Consider the following 16,509-nt stretch of genomic DNA (forward strand, 5'->3'; position numbering starts at 1 on the left):
TATTATCAATACAGCTTTTTTTAATTGAATTACTACATCATTACATTCAATCATTACAGGTGTACGTATTGAGCTTGAGTTTGTTACCATGGCAATACAGCTAACCTTGGCCATGGAAACGTGGTGTCTCTGCATACCCATTGAGTCAGTAATATGATTCAGAGTCATTCGTTTACTTTTTTTCTGTCTCCATTCCTCACAGGTGCCTACCCTCGGCTTTCGCTGAGCTTTAAGCTGAAGAGGAACATCGGCTACTTCATCCTGCAGACGTACATGCCATCCATCCTGATTACCATCCTCTCCTGGGTCTCCTTTTGGATAAACTATGACGCCTCGGCGGCCAGGGTGGCTCTAGGTGAGAAGCGCTAGCTTCTATGTTGCTCTGTGACTATGTGGCTCACTCAGAGGAGGTCAGAAGGCAGGTGGAACATTTGGTGCCACCCACCTTAATGCACTGCAAGAAACTCAACTCCTCCAACTGTCAAGGGACTGCAGGGTGCTTGGAAAAGGTTCAAGAGGTACGAAATAAGATTAGGTTTTCCGTGTGTTTCAATTGAACACCACGATGGTGGTGCACCTGTTACCTCTCTAGTCTGCCCGGCAACGCGCATTATTTTTTTTCATCAGGTGTTTGTGATTCATGACAAAGAATGAAGCAGGAGGCGGGAAAATATACGTAAGGGCTGTCACAGGAGTAATTACTGGAATGATATGGATGCTACATGAATTGATCTTTCACAGAACCTCTGCGCATCCTTCACGAGCCTGTCAAAGCAATAGCGACTCGCTTTTTGACAAGAGTGAATTACCAAGCAGGCAAATTGCCCTGAGGGCTCAATCCCCCGAGAGCCCCCCCCCCAAGTGCCAGATTCATTGTATGTCTGTTGGTATTTGGTCATTTGAAGGCAGGAATACAATAAGCTGCCACGCAGGGCTGCAACTATTAATCTTGCTCGTTTTTGTGAATTATTGATCAGGCCAGCGTGATACTCGGATTCCGAGGCGGAAATCTGCCATTGATATACACATCACCGTTTTTTAACTGAGTGGGCCGTTTCATTTCTTGGTGGAGTAAATTTGCATTTAAATGATGCCAATGTCTGGCCTGTGATTGACTGGCAACCAGTCCAGGCTGTACTCCACCTCTCGCCCGAAGTCAGATAGGAAAGGCTCCAGCTCACCAGTGACATGAACAAGATAAGCGGCAGGAAATGAATGAACGACGTCTCTGCCTTCACACACAGTACAGGAATATATGTATCCGCAAGAAATGAATATAAAAAACGAAACATAATTGTGTCACTGATCGTCTACAGTAGTGGCTAGAACAACACATACAGTATTTCATCCATCCATCTTCTGCCGCTTATCTGAGGTCGGGTCGCGGTGGCAGCGGCCTAAGCAGGGAAGCCTAGACTTCGCTCTCCCCGGCCACTCGAGGCGTTTCCAGGCCAGTTGAGAGACATAGTCTCTCCAACGTGTCCTGGGTAAAGCGTAGATCGGCCGGTAAATTGAGAGCTTTGCCTTTCGGCTCAGCTCCCTCTTCACCGCAACGGACCGATGCAGAGGCCGCATCACTGCAGGCGCCGCACCAGCCCGCCTGACGATCTCGTGTTCCATCCTTCCGTCACTTGTGAACAAGACCCCGAGGTACCTGAACCCCTCCACCAGGGGCAGGATCTCATCCCCGACCCGGCGATGGCACTCCACCCTTTTCCGGGCGAGAACCACGAACTCAGACTCGAACAACACACATTTGTAGTGATTTCCTTTTGTTGATGAACACCAAATTGTTGGCACTTCCTTCATCGGCCAGAAATGACTTTTTAAATATACAGAATATACAGTAGATCAGGGGTGTCCAAACTTTTTCCAGCTAATTCCACTTGTCTTCTCACCACAAACCCAAGTGGGCATCGAGAAATTAAGTAGCTTAATAATAATAACAACAACAATGTAATAAGTATGACTTTTCGCTACATTACATCCCCCAAAGTTGTGATCCTCAAAGCTAATTTGCACAAAAAATGTTTAAAGGGGACCTATTATGCTTTTCCTCTTTTCTGACCTATAAATGTTGTTACAATGTTGTATTCTCATGCTAAACGATGCCAACGTGTCAGATAGTAAGATTTACGCATTTGAAAGTGAGACCTGAACACAGTTTTGGACGGCTGTGCACGCTGTGTTTTACAGAGTTTTTTTAACACCGAGTTCCACTGACGTCAACGCAGCGTATGGCTCCCAGGATATGTCTGTTGGGGTGGGCCTAAAGAGGCAAGCATCAGGCAGGAGTGGTTGGAGTTGCTGATTCCCGGCCAGCAAGAGAAAAATATGCTCCTCTGTCAACGGCAATTCACACAGGACTGCTTTGTGAACATGGGCCAATACTAAGCTGGACCATCCGCCAAACTGACGCCTTTCCAACGTTACTTGGTCGTGTTGAAGAGTCAGAAGAGCAATCTGTAAATAACAGTTTACTGTGTTTATTTTATGTAAATAATCGGACAAAAGCGGTTGTCTTTGTGCATCTAACGAGTGGAGGAAGTGGGCTCGGCGGGCGGAGGCGTACATGGAGGAGGGCCGGGCGTGGAGTAAATTACACAGACCGTTTGGGCAGGAGGCAGGAAACACTGCAGGAAGAGGTGCAGAGTCTGGAAGATCCATGAAGCTTTCTGTGCGGGTTATCGTGTGTAGCTGCTCTACAGGAGTCCAGAACTCAATAGAGTATAATAGGTCTCCTTTAAAACAGCAGTTTACATTTACCAAAACCCCACAGTCCTGACTTGTTGTGGAGACTGTTTTTGAGCTGCATTAGTTGCAACCTGCAAGCGGTTTTAATCTCGCTCTACCAGTTTGATTGCTGTTTTTGCTCCTTATATCATCTTTGTGTGTATAGATAATGGAAGAGTAATGACCTCAGCGCATCGCAATGCCATTTGGAAAGGGTGTTTTGATCCATTACTTGCTCCAGACATCCATCTCTTACATATGGCTTATTAGTGGCTGAATGGATGTGTGAAGGGCAGCAGGCTTAGTCACACTTTTATTTACTTTACAACCACACATTTGTCCGGGTTTCTTTCTTTGCCTGCACAACCAGCTCATTACTTAATTAGCGCCTGGGTGTGCGTGTGTGTGTGTGTGTCTTTCATTTTATGCAAACGGGAGGTCTTGCTTTGGCTGCAATATCCGTAGGCTCCACTCAGGAGTTCTGATGGATCATTAGCAGCTGTCTTAGAAGTGGCTGAGAGTCGGCGTCTGTGTGTGTGTGTGTGTGTGTGTGTGTGTGTGTGTGTGTGTTTGTGTGAATGTGTGCACGTATCTGCCAGAAAGGGCAGAGTAATGATCGGGTGTGGGGGGTGCAACTGGAGGACGCAGCAGGAAAAACAATTGAATTGTTTGAAGAGAGAATGTGATTCTATAAAGCAACTTTGCGGCCTTGCAAAGATACGATTGACTCGTCCGACACTGTAATCAGGTTAAAATCCATTTCCCGCAGTCAAGCTCTCCCTTCATAATCATATTAAGGTGTGGGCATTAGCTGCAGTTGGTAATCGCACGGCTTTTAGTGTAATGTAAGACACGTACCCCTTTGACGCACCTAAGATGGTCCCTTGGGTTCCTTTGAGCATGCTTCTTAAAATGTGTCTGCAAGGCTGCTGTGCATCCCAATTAACGGCCAATGCAATTTGTCACATTTTAGTGCATCCTTCATCGGATACCTTCTTGTTTTTGATAATGTGGCGCTGAGCCGCTAATGGCCTAAAGCCGCTCCTGATTACAGAGAATTTGATTGCTGTGTGCCTTTGCTTTCAGCTGTTAGGGTAGAAGAAAGACTCAGGGACATACACCGTAACAAAAAAGGTGTGCTGGGGGAGGGGGTACACTGCGAGCCAAGAATCGCCGCTAAACGATGGCGAGATGTGGGGCGAAAAAAAGAGATAAAGGATAAATGAAGAGGGGGGGGAGAGGGTGGTAGCAGAAGAGATGGGTGGGATGAGAGCGAGAGTTGGAGGGTGAAACAATGGAATGCGACAGGGTGGGAGAAACAGAGAAAGACAGATGTGAGAGGAACCTTATAAAACTATATTTCTCCCGAGAGACTGTAACGGCGTGATGAAAGAGGAGGAAGGCCCATGGGCGCGTGCACGGCCTCTTGATTAAATTGTCCAAACAGGGAGGGAAGACGGAAAGGGAGTGAGTGGAGGAATAATGGCAGGCGGGAGCAGAGAGTAATGGCGATGCTGAGAGAACACCTATAAAGAAGACGAAGAAAAATAACAGATCCAATGACGAAGCTGCGGTGCAGTGGTGAATAGCATTTGCAGGCGCGCTTACCAGCCCTCCCCTCACGATCGTGTGCACACGCTCTCTTGGCTGGCCTTGTAAATGCTTCAATAAATCAAATTAAGGGCGAGATTGACCTTAGTTGTCCCTCGTCCCAGCCCACTGACTGTTCCCTGTCTCTTCACCGTATTTTACGACACACTCCCCAAACATCGTACGCGAGCAGCGGCCTGCTTGCTGATAGGCTCCATTTGTCTATCGCGAGTGCTGCGGATGCATCGACTGTGTTTACCGCTAATGAAATAAGATTGAGTGTTGTTGCAATGCAGGAGGTCAGCATATAATTGCATGCTTTTATGAACCACTTTGACACTCATCCGCCAATTCAATTCCCTGTCATCTGATCGTTTCTGTTAGTGGTACTGGAGCAGAAAACCCTGTCATTTGGTACCCCTGGTGGTTAATGTTACCAAGAGCTGGGAGCAAGGGATTATTCTAATGAGTTATTTCTACAAATGACCAAAGGCCAGATGCAGGTTTTAAAGGAAGACCTTTGAATTTCAATGAAGCTGAGATTACGCACTCGTTGACTGGGACACGTGTGTTCATGCCTGTAAAATAGCATCGCAAACGAGAGACCCCTCAGGAAGGGAGGAAAAATGCATGAGCTGTGCCGTATTCAACGGCGTGGATCTTCCCCTTCACTGGCAGGGAAAACAGCCACTGAATAAACATGTTTTTTGTCCAAATGTTCTTGTTTCTATAGTAACACCCGAGACATATGGAGGAGATACTTCTAATGTTCTCTCCAGGTAACTCAAGAGCTAACAGCAACTGCTTGTGCACATATTTGTATTGTGTGAATGCTGAGAGTCAAGCTTCCATTATGATTCTGCAATAAAAATAACTGAATCACGTGGCATTGCTTTTTCTCACCGGGTACAAAGTCATATTTGCTATGTTCACACCCTAGTGCGGTTGTTGTTATAGCGCGGTTCATCATTCAACTGTGAATGCTAGCGTCTGAACCCTGGTGCAGATTTTTCATTATTATTGGCTGGAAAACCCACAAGTTTGTGCTCATAATCTACGTAATTAGGCCGTTAATTGGTGGAAAACCCATCTGATTTGCCCTGTGTACGTTGGTAAAGCTTGAGTTGCACATCAAGTAGTTAGAGGTCAACTTCAACCTGCTTGAGGAGCTTTTCAACTCAAATGCGTACCTCACTCACGGTGTAACAAATAATAACACAGTAAGTAACACGTGGAACACACAATGTAACTGAATCACATGGACTATGCGGGTATCGGAGTAGATGTTGGCATACTAATAGACAAATGCAAAACAATACTATTTTATGCTAATGCATAACCCGCAGAGCATCCTGGGAAGCCCAGGCATACACATGTACAGTAGCACCATAGACATAGCCCAGGTTTGATTATAGGGTCAAATTAGACATTTTTATGGGGGTCTTAATTACTTGCCAAATCTCAACGCCCTCAAATAGCAGCGATCTATTGTAGACTGACCTACGATGTAAAAGCAAACTGGGGTATGGTTCGCTTTACCTCAGATCTAATGGGACTGTCAAGTGTGAACGCAGTGTTTGCTTTCATCCCTCTGCTGCTCAAAACCCCCTGAGGTAGGGTTTACATGGTGTGCAACGGTAAATCGGTAATGGTAAATATTTGATGCTATGCTGTACATTAACCAGCGTTACAGTGTTTTGTCGTTAAAATACATTCAGGCTAATCCGTGTGGAGTTTGCATGTTCTGCCCGTATAGTGCCCTATGTTTTATTTTTTCCCAAATTCCGTATTTTTTCCCGTTTCAATTCCTTTTTTTTCTGTCTACGCTTATTTTATCACCATAGATTGTGTGTTTACTTGTGTCAGTGAATAAAATGCCTGTTAAATAAATGCATAAACAATTATTTGATGCAATATGTCGTTGGACCATTTTGCCCAGTATTTTTCTCACTTTTCATTGCTGCAGAATCCTGAACAAACAATTCTAACCGTTCTTGTGGTTAAAGAAGATGTAGTTGCAGATGCAACTGCAATCGTTTTATTAATGTGAGCTATTTTTTTAAGACGCCCTTCATTTATTACCACTGTTACAGGATATGCGCCGCTCTTATTTTGAAGGCCAGAAGTATGGTGTGTGTTGAAAATGTATTTTGTTGCAAAGTGAGAAAGCTAGCTGGGTGCCTTTCGCAGCCGTGGCTGTCGTCTTCACGCACGGAGTCGGCGGGCATGGGCATCATAAAACGCTCGGTACATTACGTAAAACACAACGTTGACACACACACAGCCGCATTAGCGTGCTGCGCTAAACTAAGCTAACCCAGCCACTTTGTCCATTGCTGTACGTGAGCTCAAGCTCACACTCGGTGACGAGTGGTTTCGCGGACTTAATCATAAATTCACCAACAGATGACTTGTTTTGTTCATTTTTTTGTATTCCTATGTTTGAGAAATCATTCATTAAATGAATATGTTCATGAAATGAAATTAACTGAATTGTTAGTACAAGTGCAAAAAAATATTTTGATTTTTAGCTCACCCCTTCCAAGTTTTTGATTCAACATCATTTTTAAACGCACCTAAAATAGAACAAAGCACTATTCTATTCTCAGGCCATTGAATCGATCGCAACCGGACTGTTCAGATTGTCTTACAAGACGCTTCGCCTCTCATCCGAGCAGGCTTGATCAGTTCATGCTCCAAGACTAGATAGGACAGCTCTAGTCTGAAGGAATGGTGTAGGACCCAAGAGTTTATCCTCGAAAGAAGAGGTAACGTCTTCTGTGACAACCTGAACCGTCCAGTTGCAATCGATCCATAGTTCTAAGAATGCAATGACCTGGATGAATGAGAATATTCATCACATACTTTCCTAAAATGGGCATAGCATTGTAAAATACAGCTTTCATTCATTTTCTATGCTGCTTGTCCTCACTAGGATCGCAGCTATCCCAGCTGACTTTGGGCGAGAGACGGGCTCCGCCCTGGACTGTTCACCAGCCAAACAACCATTTAAATTCCGATTTTTAGCTGACCCCTTCCCGGTTTTTGATTCAACATCCTTTTTAAACACACCTAACTAACTTTTTCTATTTTGTTCTAATCTATTCTCATTGAATCAATCGCAACTGGACTGTTAAGATTGTTTTGTTCCCCTCTCATCCGAACAGGCTCATGCGCAAAGACTCAGCCTAGACTGAGGGAATGTTGTCAGGCCCAATTTAACTTCTTCTAAGACGACCTGAACAGTCCAGTTGCGGGCAACGAATGACGAATGGATGAATGAGAATATTCACAGGCAAAGCTTATTGTACTTTCCGAAATGGGCAAAGCATTGTAAAAATTTTTATCAGCTCTTTTTCCTGAGATGTCATGTCTGTTCATCCAGGAATCACCACTGTGCTGACCATGACTACAATCAACACTCACTTGAGAGAGACACTGCCCAAGATCCCGTACGTGAAGGCCATTGACATGTACTTGATGGGCTGCTTTGTCATGGTCTTCCTTGCCCTTCTGGAGTACGCCTTCGTCAACTACATCTTCTTCGGGAGGGGTCCTCAGATGCAAAAAAAGCTGGCTGAAAAGGCAGAAAAGGCCAACAATGAGAGGGCAGCCAAGTATGACGCCGCAAGGGTAAGTTTGACGTGATTGTGCAGTCACTCACAGAATCAATGAATACGAAATAGTGTATTTCTTGCTGAACAATCAAATTGTTTTGACTGGTGTGAATATTTTCACAGGAAAACATTCTACTGAACAGGCCGCCTGCATGAATAGGTCTCCACAAAAGTTACATTTTTCTTCCCTCGCAGGATCGAAATGATAAATCAACTTTGACATTGCAATCCCCTTAAAATTAACTTGTGTTCACTCTTGACAGAAGCTGCTAAGAGAGGCGGTTATGCACAAGCGAACTGGATGGCATGTTCACATTAATTGACAAGCTGCTCTTTGCATGGTTGAGGCTTCAGATTTTGAAAAGAGAAAAAAAAAACAAGTGTTGAACTTTGTCGTCTTCTCAGGAGGCAGGTAGTAGGGCTGCATCCCTAAAACGGTCCAATCAGTTTAGAGGCCTTCGCCACTCACGCTCGGTGAGTTTGTTTTGGTAAAGATCGGCGCCATTGCCATCAGCTGACATGGACCTTTCTTTTGTGTTATTTTTTTCTCAAACAACACACATCGCCACCCCCCCATCCACAGACCCAATGCCAATCAGCATGACGATCTTTCATTCATTTTGATGATTCCATTGCAATTTATTTTGTACATGAAAGTAGCACTTTGGCACAATCAAATATGAAAATAGATGTTGGAACCTATACAAAAATACATACAATCAAAATGTAAAATATAAATGAATAATTGTACTCCAGATCAGTTGGTTCTCGACTGGTTTGGCCCACCATCGGATTTTACTGACAAGCTGCGACCCAAATTGCAGACATTTTTCCACTCAAATTTCTCAAACATCTTATATTTAATGAAAATACACCACAGTTTGAATCTGAGGCATTGCAAAATAACAGTGTGGCAGCACAAAACAAGTCTAAGGAACATTTCAGGAACTCAAAATTATTTTAACAAAGGATGTGTGTTTTCGATTTTACTCGGGCAAAGGTTTGGTCTCTACTTGCTAGCTCTGCAGACAGATAACAGGTTTTCAGTATTTAGGTTCTCACACAAAAATGTCAATTTTAACTTTGATAAGACACCAAATTGGCTGTACGGTGATTTAGGTTAGCATGTTGGCCACACAGTCACAGTCAGGAGATCGGGAAGAGCTGGGTTCGAATCTCATTGGGCATTTCTGTGTGGAGTTTGCGTGTTCTCACCGTGCGAGTACTGCGGGTTCCTCCCACATTCCAGAAACATGCATGTTAGGTTAATTGGCGACTCTAAATTATCCATAGTGTGAATGTGAGTGTGAATGGTTGTTTGTCTATATGTGCCCTGCGATTGGCTGGCGACCAGTCCAGGGTGTACCCCGCCTGTCACACAAGGTCAGCTGGGATAGGCTCCAGCATACCCCCGCGACCCTAATGAGGAGAAGCAGCATAGAAAATGGATGGATGGATGGAAGACACCAAATTATTTCTCTGAAATGAAATGCATTTAAACAAAAGCATTAGCTTGATGCTAATTTACATTGAAAACCCCATGCACGGTGGTCCCTCACCACGTTGCAGTCCGAATTTCATGGCTTCACTCTATCACAATTTTTCAAAACTATTTTAATTAATAAATCATGTTGTTTCGTGGTTCAATACAGCTTATTATTAGTAAAAAATATGCGCATTGAAGCAAATTTGACATATTTTTTGCCTACATTAAACATTTCTAGCAGAAAAATAGCTATATGAACTAACATACAAATGTAAGGTATTCAGAAGACGCATTCAAAGACGGTGCAAATGGTACATAGTATCTACACTGGTCGCTAGGTGTTAGTAATGTTACTGTAATGTTCGTTGAGACACAAATTCCAGACTTGATCGCCAGAACAACAGGATTTTATTGCAGATTTGAATTATCTCACAACAGACACAATAATCCCTAATAAAAACACAGGCTGAACCGCCCAAGTCACTTCCTGTCCGCCTGCCATTCAGCTCCGCTAGGGAACACATTTATAGCGACACAGCCAGCAAAAGTCTTATTTATGTCTTAAATGCCCTTTTTACATATTATGTCTACTATATTGGGTAATAAGAGTGTAAAGGTGACTCTAGGGGTGTTATGTCATGTCTAGAGGGCTCCAATAATGTTAAAAACCGTAATTAGATGATCGTAAACACATTTTTGATGTTCAAACGACAAAAATATTCAATTTATAAATAAGGAATCCTACTTTGCTGAAATTCACTTACTAAGATGTAGCGTCCTCTTAGACAGCTGATAATAAAAAGCAAAAGTACTTACACTTTGTAACGGTATGTTTACACTTTCGGGTATGATGCCTTTTTTAATGTTGTTTACATGTCGTTCACATTACCAAAAAAATGCAGCCTGTCAATGTGAACGCAATGCATCCCTGAAGTGAAACGCATGCGCACGAAACACGCGGCGCCGTGTGTTCACGGACGTAAATACCACTCCGATTCGTGGTCTCAGTCCCGGCACGTTTGTGGCAATGTCAGAGATGGCAATCGGGGTTTTCTTCACGAAATTATTTCGCCGATTAAGAAGAAAGAGGGCAAGGCTTTTGGCTATGGCAGTTTGTGGGGCAGTTGCTCAGACGTCTGCTCCGAGGACAGTGTTGTGTGAGGAGAGCCAAGAGTGGTCAGACGTTGACGTGAGCTGCTTCACTGACACATATATGACAAGAAGAATGTTTGCCTAAATCTGGGAGTACTCTTCCCTCACTCTTGCACGGCAAAATGCTCTTTTCGATGATGTAAAGGTGGGATACACGTGACCAGAGCGTTCAGACTGCAGTTAACATCGGATAGACATGAGATTTATATCCACATATGAAAGAGGCCTGGGTCGCATTTGAAAAAATCAGAGTTGTACTGTTCACACTCACATGAAAAAAATCAGATAGGGGGTCATCCATCCATCCATCCATTTTCCTCGCAGGGGCAGCAGTCTCTGTAGGGAAGTCCGGACTTCCCGGTCCGGGAGGACACCACGGCGTTCCCAGGCCAGCTGTGAGACATAATCCCTCCAGCGTGTCCTAGGTCTGCGGACTTCTCCCGGCTGGGCATGCCCGGAACATACAGGTCACAAAAAAAAGCAAAAAAATAATTGACCTGCAGTGTGAACGTAGCCTAAGGCTCAACAAGACACACGACTGACACATTTAGACTACTAACAAACGTTGGTCTTCTTCTATGATAGTAAGTTTCAAACAGCACTACTGAGTGTTGTCGCCACCTATAGGAGCATACATAGATGACACCCCGCTGCAGTAAGTAATAAAAGCGCAAGATTAAGACTCACTGAAAGCCACCAGTTGAGAATTACTGCTCAAGCTCACAGCGCACACATTTGTCACTAAAATGTTGCTTGCTACCATCATGTACAGTAGGAACTGTGCTGCTTGCATAACAGGAAACAAAAAGCACACAATTTACAACCTGAACTGACCACAACATCTGATGACGTAAACAGAAATGCAGATCCAGATGGAACTCGCTTTGAAATTCCTTCTTTTTCTGACCACGCATTCATAAAACAAGATATGACTTTGAAAACACTCATTTGTGGATTCTTTCTCAAATTTGAGAATGTCCCGGAAAGAATACTTAATAATCATAAAATACAGATCAGTAGAAGTAAAGTAGCGCACAAACCTAAAGAAAGCAACAAGCCCTCATCGATGGTACCATAACCTCCTTGGCATAGGCACAGAGAAGAAACAAATGCTGGACCTGCTCAGCTGCTACATTTGCATGAGTGCCATCGTCCATTGCTACTGATCGGGTACCTGTCACCCACACCCATCATGGGCATGCAGTGTGTTGTATCTGCTGTGTTTTCAATGGGATTTTTGAATGACGATGCTTTAGTGGCACAAGTCAGCAATGTCAGTCCTCCTCATTGTTTTTCACGCCTGCTTGGATTTCATCGACTTTCTATTAGACTCTCTCGGCTCTGAGAATATGAATCACTGGATGCTCTGAAAGAGTTTGCATCTTCACGTAGGTGCTCCACTAGCGTCTACCTAATGTTAATGACTTCCCTCATCTCGTCACTAACTCAGGCGGAACCAGGCCATGGGAACATTCTGCTGACCACCTTGGAAATCCACAATGAAGTGGCAGGAGGGGAGATCACCACCAGCGTGGCCGACATCAGAAACTCTCAGTCCATGGTACAGTTAGACAGCACGGCCTCGTCGCACATCCAGTATCGCAAGCAGAGCGGCGGGGTTGGCCCGCGTTCCGCCAGCCGTCATTCTTTGGATCGGTCCGCCCAGATGAAACGTAGCCGCCTGAGGAGGCGGTCCTCGCAGCTGAAAATCAAAATTCCTGACCTGACGGATGTAAACGCCATCGACCGTTGGTCACGGATCATCTTCCCCTCAGTTTTCTCCCTTTTTAATCTCGTCTACTGGCTCTACTATGTCTGATTGAACTGTTTTGTTGATGTTGTTTTACCTATTTCCATTTGGTTTGTTTTTTTCCTCCTTTTTCTGTGCTTTTATACATACATTGACTCTATCAAGATCAGATAAAAGACTGAGAAAATTCTGGACCAAGTAATCATCAAATAACTTTTTATATTTCCGTCTTTGAATCTGTTTTATTTTCTATAGTACGTCCTTTTACTTATACTTGTGACCGTCATTTTCCATCAGACACAGAGATGAAAAGCCAGCAATTAAATAAATACAGCACAAAAAAAACAACAAAAAAATACCAACAACACAAATCACAAAAGCAGTCCTTCAAAGACAACTTTGGTACCACACAGGTGATCAGATAAGTGCAGGCAATTCCTAAAAAATCCATTAAACAGTATGTTTGATTGGTACCCTATGCACTGTTAATGCATGTAATGATCTGCCAACGTGGTCATCTTTTACCAACAGTTTCTACTTCAGGATCGTGACTCTCAGGCTCTCAAGTTTTTACTAATCTCGGCATAATTTTGGTCGATGAGAGGAACAACAAAAACAAAAAAGCACAAGACTGAACAGCACTGCCATTGTATTTCCGCTTGACCTTTTGATGACAGCTTCAAGGTACACATCGGAACAAATTGTACCCAAATTGATCAAATTCCGTTTCAAAACTGCCAAGGGGCTTTCAGGAGGCACGGCTCATCCAGGCATGTACCATATCCAACCATTCAGAAGCTTTTTCACGTAACCCCATACATTTTTGTGTTTGTTACCAACTACAGCGTGCTATTTTTTAGTTGGGTAGGATATCCTACAAAAACGCTCGCCCATCATATCGTCTTTTCAGGTGTTCATATGGTTTCCCGCCCTGTCTTGTTGCAATCGGTGGTACAGTACACTGGAGGAATGAAATCTATGTATATTTAAAAATGTATATATTATATATAATGTGTGCACAACCCTAAATGAAAAAAAAGATCAAAATGTTGAGCATTCCGTTTGTGCTTGTTATGCTGGCCATGAAATGTCAGTCAATTTAGTGCAAAAAGAAAAAAAAAGAAGTTTCAAGCGCCCATTCACTTTCTTCTCCAAAATGTGACCATGCTAAAGTTCCAATTGACGGCAATGGGTTTTTCATGGACTCCACAGGCGGACCATGCAGGCCGTCTACTGACGACTGACGAGCACATGCTAGCGTTGAATGTATCCGATTCATTGTTCTTCAGGTAGAGGATAATGAGCCATGGTCATAGTTTCTTTACATCTGAATGTAACACCTCATCATGATGCGCGTGAGCGGAGGGCAGGAGGGGTCTGGGGGTGTGTACACGTGCAGAGGGAACAGGTTGCGAGCAGGTTTTGCCATGCGTTGACTGTTGCATGTGGAACTGGGTTGCGGCTTAGAAAATAATCAGCCACTTCCAACTCATGAATGATATGTTTGAAATGTTGTTTTTCATGATCACCTGACCCCCGCCATTCCTACTCGCATACACACATAGCTTTGTGCATGAACATGTATTAAGTATGACTAATAAATACTTAAGAGTAAAACTTTAAACTTGTGACAGTCTTCAAATAACTGAATGTATTGTACTTGGATTGTTGCTGTCCGGCTGCAATTTCCTTTGACAACAAATACGGTTGGCGGCAGGCGGGGTGCTGCAATGGAGGTTTCTCCTAAAGTCCCATAAACTTGTCCTGTTTTCTACTGTGTAGATGAGGCTTCACACACGTGTGAGCTAGTTGCAAGGACTCCTCCATTTGCTGAAAAAAATACTAGTATTTGTACCTCTATGAAAGAAATAGAGACTAATAGACACTGAATGAAGCCTCAGACTCTTGGGCCATACATTTGATTTTGATCAAGAAAGTTAAAAAAAGAAATTAACTGCTGAATTCTTGTGTACTGTGCATGCAATAACACATTTGGAGAGACTTTTAGAGAGGGACACTGGATATGTTTTTTTTTTTTCCAAACTCACGAGTGCTGCCAAATGCTTGATCAAGAGATAACACTATGCCATGCGAGCCGACGTGGAAAAGAGACAAAAAAAAATCAGTCAGGTGTTGTATGGCCTTGGTCCCATAATGGAATGTGAAATGTTCTGTGCTGCCACAAAATGTATTTAGGCTTAGATTTATATTGTATATCTGTATGTTTATCTTCCTTTTTCAATTGATGATTATGTTCAATCATCAAATAAATGATATACATTGTAATTGTGTGTTTGGGAGCCTGCTTGACACTCAGAAATTCGATGTGAAAGACTTCTGTGGTAATGTCCACATGCTGACATACAGTCGATTCTCCGGAGTGGGGGTTGCCAGGGTTTCCATTCCTTGGAATCGTTTGCCAATTTTGCAAAAATGTTCCCTTATTTATTCCAGTTGTCGCGAATTACGTCACCCCGCAAGCTATGCAACGTACAGTATGTGGCGACGTCATTGACCAGTGACCACTTGAAACAGGTCGCCCAAGCAGCACAACGCACAAAGTTTGTTGACATTTCATGATAAAGGATGACACATTCAGCAAACTTGCAGTACTTGCAAAGTGTAAAAGTGTCGCTTGCAAATGATTTTTTCCGGGTACCGCCCTGGCACCCCACCTCACTGTTGGATTCGTAAGGTCATGTTACTTCCAAGCTAAACAAGGTTGATGCTAAATGTCCTGTTTGTTCTCCTTTTTTACAAATGAGAATCGAAAAAGAACCGAATCGTTAAGCAGAATCAAATCGGAATTGGAATGGTAAAAATGTTGTCAATTCTATCCCTACTCCTGAGGACCAAAAACAAATCTTTTTTTTTTTTTTTTTTACATTAAAAACATGCATTGAGTTAAAACAATATGCAACAATGTTTATATGCAACCTTTGTAGTGGACAACAGGATTTAGTGGCAATTGAAAAATGATTGCATCCATCATCTTTTCAACTATTTCAATTCCATGTTTACAGTTATATTAACAATGTACATGATAAAAACATTGAAAACCATTGCTTAAACTTTTCAGTCTTATTATGAACAATACGGTAAGAAGCAGTTTTGTTCGTTCTGCGCCTTGATTCAGATGTTGCATCAATGATGTTCACAATTTTATACGAAAAAGTAGTAGTAGTAAGTCCTGACAGAGTACATTAGAAAAATGTGTTTTCAGTATCTTACATACAGTGGTGTGACACAGTGTTTGCCCTCTTTCTGATTTCTTGGGTTTTTTTGCATGTTCGTCACACGTAAATGTTTCAGATGATCAAACAAAATAACTGAACACAAAATGCAGTTTTATTATTAAGGCAGAAAAAAACTCCAAACCTACATGGTGTAACGGATGCCAGCCGGTGAGGCTGTGCAAGTGTATGTTGGTGAACCTCACACCCTCTACCTTGAGAGCTGCGCTGAACACACAGTCGACAGTCCGGGCTTTTGGCCGTGTGGTCAGCGCTCTCGTCTCCCATTGCGAAGGTCCTGTGTCGAGCCCCGGTGCGGGAAATGTGAAGCAGGGCTGGTTACAATGGCCCATAATTTAACTGAGCTTGATTGAGATCTATCAGTCTGGAAAAGGTTATAAAGCCATTTATGGAGCTTTGGGACTCCAGCGAACCACAGTGAGAGCCATTATCCACAAATGGCGAAAACATGGAACAGTGCTGAACCTTCCTAGGAGTGGCCGGCCAATCAAAATTACCCCAGGAGCGCAGCAACTGCTCATCCAAGAGGTCACAAAAGACCCCACAACAACATCCAAAGAACTGCAGTCTTCGCTTGCTTCAGTCAAGGTCAGTGTTCATGACTCCACCATAAGAAAGACACTGGGCAAAAACGGCCTGTATGGCAGAGTTCCAAGACGAAAACCACTGCTGAACAAAAAGAACATTCAGGTCCGTCTCAATTTTGCCAGAAAGCATCTTGATGATCCCTAAGACCTTTGGGAAAATACTCTTTTACAATACTTTTTGGAAGGTGTGTGTCTCATTACATCTGACGTAAAAATAACATCATACCAACAGTAAAATATGGTGGTGGTAGTGTGATGGTCTGGGGCTGTTTTGCTGCTTCAGGACCTGGAAGACTTGCTGTGATAAATGGAACCATGAATTCTGCTGTCTATCAAAAAA

General features: G+C 43.2%; 1 protein-coding gene across 3 annotated transcripts in view; it reads left to right on the forward strand.

Annotated features, from left to right (window-relative positions):
• Positions 1–14,725, forward strand: part of LOC129190316 (gamma-aminobutyric acid receptor subunit beta-3-like) — a 76,142-nt gene extending 61,417 nt beyond the window's left edge. Inside the window, exons 8-11 of one of the 3 annotated variants that reach the window (XM_054792899.1) lie at positions 203–355; positions 7,709–7,956; positions 8,346–8,414; positions 12,029–14,725. In XM_054792899.1, coding sequence (XP_054648874.1) covers positions 203–355; positions 7,709–7,956; positions 8,346–8,414; positions 12,029–12,397 — 839 coding nt within the window. In that variant the 3' untranslated portion in view covers positions 12,398–14,725. The remainder of the gene's footprint in view (positions 1–202; positions 356–7,708; positions 7,957–8,345; positions 8,415–12,028) is intronic. The other 2 variants (XM_054792915.1, XM_054792907.1) reach the window with 2 other exon arrangements.
• The last annotated feature ends 1,784 nt before the right edge of the window (positions 14,726–16,509 follow it).

The sequence above is a fragment of the Dunckerocampus dactyliophorus genome, chromosome 1 (assembly GCF_027744805.1).
Source record: "Dunckerocampus dactyliophorus isolate RoL2022-P2 chromosome 1, RoL_Ddac_1.1, whole genome shotgun sequence".
Lineage (NCBI taxonomy): Eukaryota > Metazoa > Chordata > Actinopteri > Syngnathiformes > Syngnathidae > Dunckerocampus > Dunckerocampus dactyliophorus.